This window comes from Trichechus manatus, unplaced genomic scaffold (genome assembly GCF_000243295.1).
Source record: "Trichechus manatus latirostris isolate Lorelei unplaced genomic scaffold, TriManLat1.0 scaffold00106, whole genome shotgun sequence".
Lineage (NCBI taxonomy): Eukaryota > Metazoa > Chordata > Mammalia > Sirenia > Trichechidae > Trichechus > Trichechus manatus.
In genome coordinates, this window is record NW_004444042.1 from 7,455,727 (window position 1) to 7,467,195 (window position 11,469).

The 11,469-nt window shown below is 36.0% G+C and overlaps 1 protein-coding gene across 3 annotated transcripts in view; it reads left to right on the forward strand.

Annotated features, from left to right (window-relative positions):
• P4HA1 (prolyl 4-hydroxylase subunit alpha 1) overlaps nucleotides 1-11,469 on the forward strand; it is a 101,124-nt gene that overhangs the window by 81,194 nt on the left and 8,461 nt on the right. For all 3 annotated transcript variants that reach the window (XM_023737692.1, XM_004383241.2, XM_004383240.2), the window contains exon 11: nucleotides 6,663-6,716. In XM_023737692.1, coding sequence (XP_023593460.1) covers nucleotides 6,663-6,716 — 54 coding nt within the window. The remainder of the gene's footprint in view (nucleotides 1-6,662; nucleotides 6,717-11,469) is intronic.

Sequence of the window (11,469 nt, forward strand, 5' to 3'; positions counted from 1 at the left end):
CATGATTTTTAACAAACAATATGTAAAAGCTGGAGAAAATAGAAAGTCTCAACAGACCCATAACAAGTAAAGAGATCAAGTCAGTGATTAAAAACCTCCCAACAACAACAACAAAAAGTCCTGGCCCAGATGGTTTCTGGTCTACCAAATATTTAGAGAAGAATTGACACCAATACTCTTTAAACTCTTAAAAAGACAGAGAAGGAAGGAATACTCCCTAATTCATTCTATGAAGCAAACATAACCCTGACACCCAAACTAGACAAAGACACCACAGGAAGAAAAAAAAAAAGGAAACTACAGGCCAGTATCTCTTATGAATATAAATGCGAACATCCTCAACCGAAGACTAGCAAACAGAATCTAACAGCATATTAAAAGTCATATACTATGACCAAGTGGTATTTATTCCAGGAATGCAGGTATGGTTCAATATTAGAAAATCAATCAACATAATATACCACATCAATAGAACAAAGGAAAAGAACCACATAGTCATCTCTATGGATGCAGAAAAAGCATTTGATAAAATCCAACACTCTTTCTTGATGAAAACCCTGAAAAAGATTGGAATAGAAGGGAAATTCCTCAATATGATTTAGGGTATTATGAAAAACCAACAGCCAACATGATACTTAATGGAAAAAGACTGAGAGTCGGGAACAAGATAAAGGTGACTGCTCTCATCACTTCTATTCAGTAATGTATTAGAAGTCCTAGTCAGAGCAGCAAGACAAGAAAAAGAAATAAAAGGTATCCAGATTGGAAAAGAAGAAGTAAAATTACCTCTATTAGCAGATGATATAATCCCATATATAGAAAATCCCAGCAAGTCCACAAAAAAACTTCTAGAGCTAATAGAGGAATTTAGCAAAGTTCCAGGGTACATGGTCAACAAACAAAAATCATTTGGGTTTCTATACCCCAGCAGTGAGAAATCTGAAAAGGAAATTAGGGAAATAATTGTATTTACAATACCGTATAAGAGAATAAAATACCTAGGAATAAATCTAACCAGGAATCTGAAGGAGTTATATAATGAAAACTATAAAACACTGCTGAAAGGTATTAAAGAAGACTTAAACAAATTGAAAGATGTTCCATGTTCATGGGTTGGAAGACTTAATATTGTTAAGATGTCAGTACTATGCAAAGCGATCTATAGATTCAATGCAATCCTGATCAGAATTCCAACAGCCTTCTTTACAGAAATAGAAAAACCAATCCTCAACTTTATATGGAATGGCAAGAGGCCCCAGATAGCTAAAGCCAGTGTTAAAAGAGAAGAACAAAGTAGTACTCACATTTTCTGATTTTAAAATATACTATACAGCTATAGTAACCATAACTGCCTGGTACTTGTATAACAATAGACGTATAGATCAATGGAATAGAATTGAAAGTCCAGAAATAAACCCACACATCTATGGTCAGCTGATTTTTGACAAGGGTGTTAAGTCCATTTGCTGGGGAAAGAAGAGTCTCTTCAATAAAATTACTGGGAAAATTGGATTTCCACATGCAGAAAAATGAAACAGGATTCCATGCCTCACACCATACACAAAAACAAATTCGAAATGGATTAAGGACCTAAATGTGTAAACTAAAACCATAAAGTTCTTGGAAGAACAAGCAGGGGCAACGCTCTCAGGCCTAGCTTTTAACAATGGATTATCTAATATAATAACAAAAACACAAAGAGCAAAAGACTAAATAAATGGGACCTCATAAAAATTAAAAACTTCTGTTCATCAAAAGACTTCACCGAAAAAGTACAAAGACAAGCTACTGACTGGGAGAATGTCTTTGGAAACCATATATCCAACAAGAATGTAATGACCAAAATATATATAAAACTGACAGCTTAACAACAAAAAGATGAATAACCCAATCATAAAATGGGAAAAGGACTTGAATAGACATTTCACCAAAGAGGACATTCAAACTGACTGCCAAACACATGAAAAAGATGCTCAGCATCATTAGCCATCAGAGAGATGCAAATCAAAACCACAATGAGATACCATTTCACTCCCACTAGGATGGCTAAGATAAAAAGAAAATAATAAATGTAGGTGAGGATGTGGGGAAATTGGAACCCTTATCCATTGCTGGTGGGAATGCAAAATGGTAACAGCTGTTGTGGAAAACAGTGTGGCAGTTCCTTAAAAAACTAAAAATAGAACTACCATATGAGCCAGCAATTCTACTCTTAGATATATACCCAAAAGACTTGAAAGCAGAGAATCAAAAAGAGACTTGTACACCAATGTTCACTGCAGCAGTATTCACAGTAGGCAAAAGGTAGAAACAACCTAACTGCCCATCAGCGTATGAATGGATAAACAAAATGTGGTACATACATACAATGGAATATGACTGAGCCAGTAGAAATGAAATTTTGATACATGCTGCTGTATGGATGGAGCTTGGAGATATTATGGTGAGTGAAATAAGCCAATCACAAAAGGATAAATATTGTATGACCTCACTTACATAAAAAGACAAGAAAAGGCACATGTACAGTCACCAAAGTTTATTAATGGTTACCAGGGGCAGAAGGGAGGGGGAAAGGGGGGGTTAACAGTGATGGAAAAATTACATTGATTAAAGGTAGGGTAGCATAGCCGATTATTGTAATTGCTGTCAATAAGTTATACACCTGTAAAAAGTTGAATTGTCACAACATTAAAAACTGTCTTACCATCAGTTATAAACGTACAGGGAAATGAAAAATATGGGACACTAATATTTATTAATACACTGTAATTTTTGTTTTTCATTTCATACCTCATCTGCCTGTCAGGTAGCCAGGATGATTCTTTCTTTTGATAATTTATTTTTTTCTTCCTTTTTTAATCGAGATATGATTCACAGGCTGTAATATTTACCCTGGTTCTAGTATATTCACAAGGTTGTACAACCATCCCCATTAACCCATTGCCATCAAGTTGATTCCAACTGATAGAGACCCCATACGGCAGAGTAGAACTGCCCCGTTGGGTTTCTAAGACTGTAATCTTTGTGGGAGCAGACTGCCTCATCTTTCTCCTACAGGGTGGTTGGTGGATTCAGATCACCAACCTTTTGGTTAGCAGCCAAGTGCTTTAACTACTGCACTACCAGGGTTCCTTGTACAACCATCACCAGTATCTAATTCCAGAACATTTTCATCACCACAAAAAGAAGCCCCACATCTACTGGTAGTCACTCCCTGTTCCCCTTTCCCAGAGCCCCTTGCAATCTCTAATTTAATTTCTGTCTCTATGCATTTGCCTAAACTGGACATTCATATAAATGGAATCCTACAATATGTGGCCTTTTGTATCTGGCTTCTTTCACTTAATGTTTTCAAAGTTACGTCTGTGTTGTAGCATGCATCACTACTTCATTCCTCGTTGTGGTTGAATAATATTCTATTGTATAGATATACCATATTTTATTTATCTTTTTGGCTATTATGAATGATGCTTTCAAGAACATTTGTTTACAAGTTTTTGTGTGGCTATGTGTTTTCATTTCATTTGGGTATAGACTTAAGAATGGAATTGCTGGGTCACGTGGTAACTATGTTTAACATTTTGAAGAACTACCGAACTATTTTCCAAAGTGGTTGTACCATTTTCCATTCTTACTAGCAGTGTACGTGGGTTCCAGTTTCTCCATATTCTTACTACCACTTGTTATTTTTCATTTTTATTTTATTTTTATTTTTCATTTTTAAAAAAAAATTACAACCAACCTAGAGGGAATGAAGTGGTATTTCATTATGGTTTTGATTTCTGTTTTCTTAATAGCTAATGGGAGGAGCCCTGGTGGCACAGTGGTTACGTACTAGGCTGCTAACCAAACATCTGCTCTGTGGGAGAAAGATGTGGCAGTCTGCTTCTGTAAAGATTACAGTCTTGGAAACCTTGTGTGGCAGTTCTACTCTGTCCTATAGTGTCAGTTTGAGTCAGAATTGACTCAGCAGCAGTGGGTTTTTGTTCGTTTGTTTTTTTTAATAGCTAATGAGATAAAGCATCTTTTCGTGTGCATATTGGCCACGTATATATATCTTCTTCAAAGAAATGTCTATTCAGATTCTTTGGATATCTTTACATTGGATTATTTATTATTTTATTGTTGAGTTATATCTTTATATATTCTGGATACTAGACCCTTAATCAAATATATGCTTAGCAAATATTTTCTCCCATTCTGTGGATTGTCTTTTTGTTTTTTTGATGGTGTCTTTTGAAACACAGAAGCTTTTAACTTTAATGAAATCCAATTTTTCTATTTTTTGTTTGGTTGCTGATGTCGTATCTAAGAAACCTTGCCTAATCCAAGGTCATGAAGATTTACACTTGTGTTTTATAGTTTTATCTCTTACATTCAGGTCTTTGATCCATTTTGAGTTAATTTTTTATATATGGTGTGAAGTAGAAGTCCAACTTCATTCTTTTGCATATCAATATCCATTGGCCCCAGCACCATTTATTGAAAAGATTATTCTTTCCCTATTGAATTGTTTTGGAAACTCCATTGTAATTTAAAACATTAGAAGTACTGAGAATTAAAGTGTTTTATATCTTTGTAAAAACTTATCAAGGGTATTTTGAACAGTGCTTGATGCCTTCTTGTCATCTAACTTAAGATACGGAGTGAGCATCTTTTTAATGTCTTGGTGACTTGTCATACTCCTTTCTAAGTTTGGATCAGCTTCCAACATTTTATCCTTTGTGCTTTCGATGTTGTAAAATATACCTGAGAGTTCCTTTATTGTGAAGGTTTTTGCTGGCGTCATTTCCACTAGGACATCTTCATCCTTTTCATCATAATTGCTTTCCTCATTTGTGTCAGTAAGTTTACCTTCACTAAGTTCCCCTGGCTGCATATCTAGAGTCTCTTTCAAGCAGTGACAGTATCAACATTCTCCCTGTCAGCAAATTCCTATATATCTCCATGTACATTCAATTTGAATTTCACTGTTCACGCCTTTGCTGCACTTTTCATCTTTGTTGGCCATTTCCCTCTTTTAAATATCCATTTTTGTAAATTGTCACATGGGTTTATCACTGGAGATAAGGAGGCATACAACTACATGCTTTGCTGTCTCTGCATGAACTAAGTAATAGATGCTCAGTGACCAATCATTAATAGAGTTTGAAAGAAGTGACATGATTGGTCCTTAATCATGATACACGTCTATTATTTGCATAGCAATTTGTGGACCAAAAAACTAGCAGCAAAGTTTGTACTGTATGCAATTACTCAGAGTTAATAAAACATAGTAACTGAAATTTGAACCATGTTGTTGGTTGACTGGTATTAACTAAACCACGGTAACAAATTTGTGCATATTGGAACTGTGCAAAGCAGGACTGACTGTATTTTAATCTGCTTAATTAAGTTGTCATTTATTCTATTGTAATCTATAACTTCCTTGGTATTCAGCTGATTTTCCAAAACTCTGATATGTCTTTGGGGCTGTTTTACTCTTGGGATTTACCATAGAGTTAAATGGGAGAAACATGTCTGTGTGGTCAAAGTCAGAAAATTAAAAATGAAATGTATTTTCAGTTGTTTACAGACCTCAGAAGCCTTTACCATGATGTTTTCCTTCTATCTCTTTCTTCTCTATTCTGTATTTGCCCTAACCTACCTAACCGTCACAGGATTTTTCAGGATAATGAATACATATTTCTGTTTATTAGTCTGATCCAGCTCTAGGTGTCTACAACATAAGAAGGAAAATATCCAGGGTAGTAATAATTTACATATGACTTAGACTTTGATGTAGGCAAACCAAAAGAAAAACCAAACCCATTGCCACTGAGTCGATTCTGATTCATAGCAACCCTATAGGACAGAGTAGAACTGCCTTATAGAGTTTCCAAGGAGCTCCTGGTGGATTTGAACTGCCAATCTTTTGGTTAGCAGCCATAGCTCTCAACCACTATGCCACCAGGGTTTCCTAAGCAAACTCTCTTAATTATTTATGTTCTCTCATTTTGTCAGCATTTTTGGGGATGGAGGGAAGGAGTTAAGGAAGGTATCATTTTCCTCATTTTACAAAAAACAAAACTGAGATTGTATCCAAAGTTACATTTATTGTAACTAAGAGAGCTAGAACTTGAATCCAGACCAAATGTTTTTCTCACTTCCTTTTGCCATCTCACACTGGGATGTTGTAATAACCAGCTTAAGTTGCTAGACCCCTTTGCCAGGAATAATAAAGTTGATGTTAACTTCTTCATTTTTTTTTTTTTAACCTTACCAGGGAAAAAATGTGTAGGAAAAGAGATTTTATTAAAGTAGATTGGGGAATTGGCCAGCATTTTAGGCTTTGGAAAACATAAGTCTTAATTTAAATTCCAAAAGAAAATGTTTAGTGAAAATAAATACCTAATAGAAATCTCAAATTTAATTTAAGTTTTGTGTCCCCAAATGTTTGTTAAAGAAAGGCATATTAATTAAAGTTCTAAAATAACACCCAGTAAATATCCTTAGTTTTTCATCCCTGTATCCTTAGGAACTCTTACTGATTTTAAATACTTTGCTTCTCATTTCTCTAGAAGTACCTAACCATGGTATAAAGAGGCCAAAATGGGTCTCATGGATTTTTGCAGTAGTAATCCTAATAGTTCTTTTACTCATGCTTTGTTTGTCTCCTTCAGGTAGCAAATTATGGAGTTGGAGGACAGTATGAACCACATTTTGACTTTGCACGGGTAAGTAAAAGAAATGGAGAATGTAAGAAATCCACTGAAGCTTAGGGATAACATGTTAATTATGTTCTTTTAGTATTAAAAATTCATAGCCCACTTAGAATGTGTGGAACCATGGTAGGATAAATAATCTGAGAAGCATTTTTATTAGTAAAAAACATCTCGATACCCAATCAGAGAAAACATCCTATTTTTAAGTGCATTGCTAAACGTGGAAGAAAGTAGAGGAAATTCCCAAAGGCAAATTGAAAAATAACAAACCCTAGTGACAAAAATTAGAGAGTTAAAGGTAGGGGGTACTGAGGCTGGAGGTAAATGGCACTTCCAGGCACGTAGAGTTTTGGGGATTAACAGCTCTGTGGGGAGACCTTCCACAATATAGGCTGCAGAACACGTTGTTGTTAGGTGCCGTCAAGTTGGTTCTGACTCATAGCAACCCTGTGTACAACGGAATGAAACAGTGCCTAGTCCTATGCCATCTTCACAGTTGTTGCTATGTTTGAGCCCATTGTTGCAGCCACTGTGTCAGTCCATCTCACTGAGGGTCTTCCTCTTTTTCGCTGACCCTATACTTTACCAAGCATGGTGTCCTTCTCCAGGGACTGGTCCCTTCTGATAACATGTCCAAAGTACATGAGATGAAATCTTACCATCCTTGCTTCTAAGGAGTATTCTGGCTGTACTTCTTCCAAGACAGATTTGTTCATTATTCTGACAGGCCATGGTATACTCAATATTCTTCTCCAGCACTGTAATTCAAAGGCATCAACTCTTCTTTGGTCTTCCTTATTCATTGTCTAGCTTTTGCATGCATATGAGGCGATTGAAAATACCATGGCTTGGGTCAGGTGCACCTTAGTCTACAGAGTGACATCTTTGCTTTTTAACACTTTAAAGAAATCTTTTGCAGCAGATTTACCCAGTGCAATATGTCATTTGATTTCTTCACTGCTTCTTCCATAGGCATTGATTATGGATCCAAGTAAAATGAAATGCTTGACAACTTCAATCTTTTCTCTGTTTATCATGACGTTCTTATTGGTCCAGTTGTGAGGATTTTTGTTTTCTTTATGTTGAGGTGTAATCCATACTGAAGGCTATAGTCTTTGATCTTCATCAGTAAGTGCTTCAAGTCCTCTTCACTTTCAGCAAGCAAGGTTGCATCATCTGCATAACACAGGTTGTTAATGAGTCTTCCTCCAGTCCTGATGCCATGTTCTTCTTCATATAGTCCAGCTTCTCAGATTATTTGCTCAGCATACAGGCTGAGTAAGTATGGTGAAAGGATACAACCCTGACACACACCTTTCCTGATTTTAAACCACACAGTATCCACTTGTTTTGTTTGAAGGACAACCTCTTGGTCTATGTACAAGTTCCACATGAGCACTATCAAATGTTCTGGAATTCTCATTCTTCGCAATGTTACCCATAATTTGTTATGATCCACACAGTCAAATGCCTTTGCATAGTCACTGAAACATGGGTAATCATATTTCTGGTATTTTCTGCTTTCAGCCATGATCCATCTGACATCAGCAGTGATATCCCTCATTCCACGTCCTCTTCTGAATCTGGCTTGAATTTCTGACAGTTCCCTGTTATGTACTGCTGCAACTGTTTTTGAATGATCTTCAGCAAAATTTTACTTGCGTGTGATATCAATGATACTGTTCGATAATTTCTGCATTCCTTTGGATCACCTTTCTTTGGAATAGGCACGTATATGGATCTCTTCCAGTCAGTTGGCCAGGTAGTTGTCTTCCAAATTTCTTGGCATAGACAAGTGAGCGCTTTCAGTGTTGCATCTGTTTGTTGAAATGTCTGAATTGGTATTCCATCAATTCCTGGAGTCTTGCTTTTTGCCAGTGCCTTCAGTGCAGCTTGGACTTCTTCCTTCAATACCATCGGTTCTTGATCATATATTACCTCCTGAAATGGTTAAATGTTGACCAATTCTTTTCGGTGCAGTGACTCTGTATTCCTTCCATCTTCCGTTGATGCTTCCCACATTGTTCTATATATATATGTACATATTTTTATTGTGCTTTAGGTGAAAGTTTACAGCTCAAGTTAATTTCTCATTTAAAAATTTGTCATTCAGTATCTTGCCCATACCAAAAAATAACCAAACCCATTGCCGTTGAGTTGATTCCAACTCATAGCGACCCTATAGGACAGAGTAGGACTGCCCCGTAGGGTTTCCAAGGAATGCCTGGTGGATTTGAACTGCTGACCTTTTGGTTAGCAGCTGTAGCTCTTAACCACTATACTACCAGGGTTTCCATCTTGCCCATAGTGTCCTTCAGTATTGCAACTGAAGGCCTGAATTTTTTCTTCAGTTCTTTCAGCTGGGGAAATGCTGAGTATGTTCTTCCCTTTTGGTTTTCTATCTCTAGGTCTTTGCACATTTCATTATATTACTTTACTTTGTCTTCTTGAGCTGCCCTTTGAAATCTTCTGTGTAGCTCTTTTACTTCATCATTTCTTCTGTTAACTTTAGCATCTCTCTATTCAAGAGCAAATTTCAGAGTCTCTTCTGACATCCATTCTGGTCTTTTCTTTCTTTCCTGTCTTTTTAATGACCTTTTGATTTCTTCATGTATGATATACTTGATGTCATTCCACAACTCGTCTGGTCTTCAGTCATTAGTGTTCAATGCATCAAATCTATTCTTGAGATGGTCTCTAAATTCAGGTGGAATATACTCAAGGTCGTACTTTGGCTCTTGTGGACTTGTTTTAATTTTCTTCAGCTTCAACGTGAACTTGCACATGCGCTTCTCCATCATCTCTTTCTGCAGATGTAGTCACTTTGATGACTGTGTATCCCATCCGGTGTTTATGTATAGTCGCCATTTATGTTGTTGAAAAAAGATATTTGCAATGAATAAGTCACTGGTCTTGCAAAATTCTATCATGGCATCTCTGGCATCGTTTCTGTCACCTGGACCATATTTTTCAACTACTGATCCTTTTTCTTTGTTTCCAACTTTCACATTCCAATCACCAGTGACATGAGATTCCTCTGTGAAGCCTAGATCTCCAAAAGAATTACACCTTTGGTGAGGAATGAATAGGTTTGAAAATAAGAGTATGTTTCTGCTTTGAGGCAGGATCCTTAAGGGAAGCTGTCTGTCTCCATCCTGGATGGGGTGTCATGTGTATGGAGGAGTTGCTTCTGGGAATTTGAAAGCATAGGCCTGCCTCATATGAATCTGGAATTTGAATTTTATTGCCCTGGAAGAGTAGAAATTAATTTAAATTTGGTCAGTTTGTTAGTGCTCCTTGATACCTCTCAGAAACAAACTCGTATCCTCTCTGGAAAGAGGCATCCTTATTCTAACCCCTGTGGACTCTTTTACGAGCCCTGGTGGCACAGTGGTTAAGAGCTACGGCAGCTAATCAAAAGGTCAGCAGTTCGAATCCACCTGCCGCTTCTTGGAAACCCTATCGGGCAGTTCTACCTTATCCTGTAGGGTTGCTATGAGTCAGAATCGACTCGACGGCAGTGGCTTTGGTTTGATTGATTGGAGTCTTTTAAAGATTCAGTTCATCTAAATATGAACTCACTTTAGAGAAATTACCAACTGGTAAAAAGACATCATTGGTGAGACTGAAGCTACCAACAGATTTAGATATCCCCAGGATTTTAGATACTGGAATTATCAGATACAAGATGTAAAGTAATTATAAAGTATTTTTTAAAATCTCAGATAGAAAAAAAATTAGTAAGAAAAGCAGAATGATTTGACATATTTGAAAAATAAACAAGTGGAAGCTTTAGGTAGAAAAAATAATTGTTGAAATTTAAAATTCAATGGATGGGTTAAAAAAGCACATTAGAAATAGCTCAAGTGAATTAGTGAATTGGAAGATAGATCTGAAGAAATCACAAGAATGCATTTTGAGAGACAGGAAGACAGAAAATATAAAAGAGATGTAAAGAGACAGAAAATACGCAGACAGATACTTGTACATCAATGTTTATTGCAGCACTATTCACAATAATCAAAAAGTAGAAACATCATAAATGTCCATCAATAAATCAATGGATAAACAAAATGTGGTATATACATACAATAGATTATTAGTCATAATGAGAAATGAAGTCCTGATACATGCTGAAAACATTATGCTACATGAAATTAATCAGTCACAAAAGGACAAATACTGTATGATCCAATTGCATATGTAAAAAGTGTTGAAATGGCCAAGTGTTTTGTACAACTCTGTGAAGATACTAAAAACCACAGAATTGTACACTTTAAAAGAGTAAATTTCATGGTATGTGAATTATATCTCAATAAACAATTTTAAAGAAAGAGCAATCAAAAATAGAAAGTATGGAGAATAGGTAATTTTAAAGAGATTTGTGAAAAGTTTGCCCTTGCCCAAGTACTCTTGCTTAAGACAAATATTTGCTCCTTTTTTACTTCCTTAATACATTTAGCTACAAATTATAGCATTACCAAATCTTAATAAATTTAAACTTTTTATAACTACACAGAGTTCTAAAGAATGTGCCAGGTATTTTAATAAACTTATTGATCTACTATTTTAAGATAAGGATAGGTTTTTTTTTTTTTTTTACAAGTCAAAGAGAGAACAAGTATCTATAAAGAAAAATAATAGTCTGGCAATCGACTACCTATTTGGAGCACTGGAAGCTCTAAATTGGTTAAAAACCATTACTGACCACTGAGAAAAAAATCTGTGGTGTTCCTTGGCTTGTTGATGTGTCACTCTAGTCTTC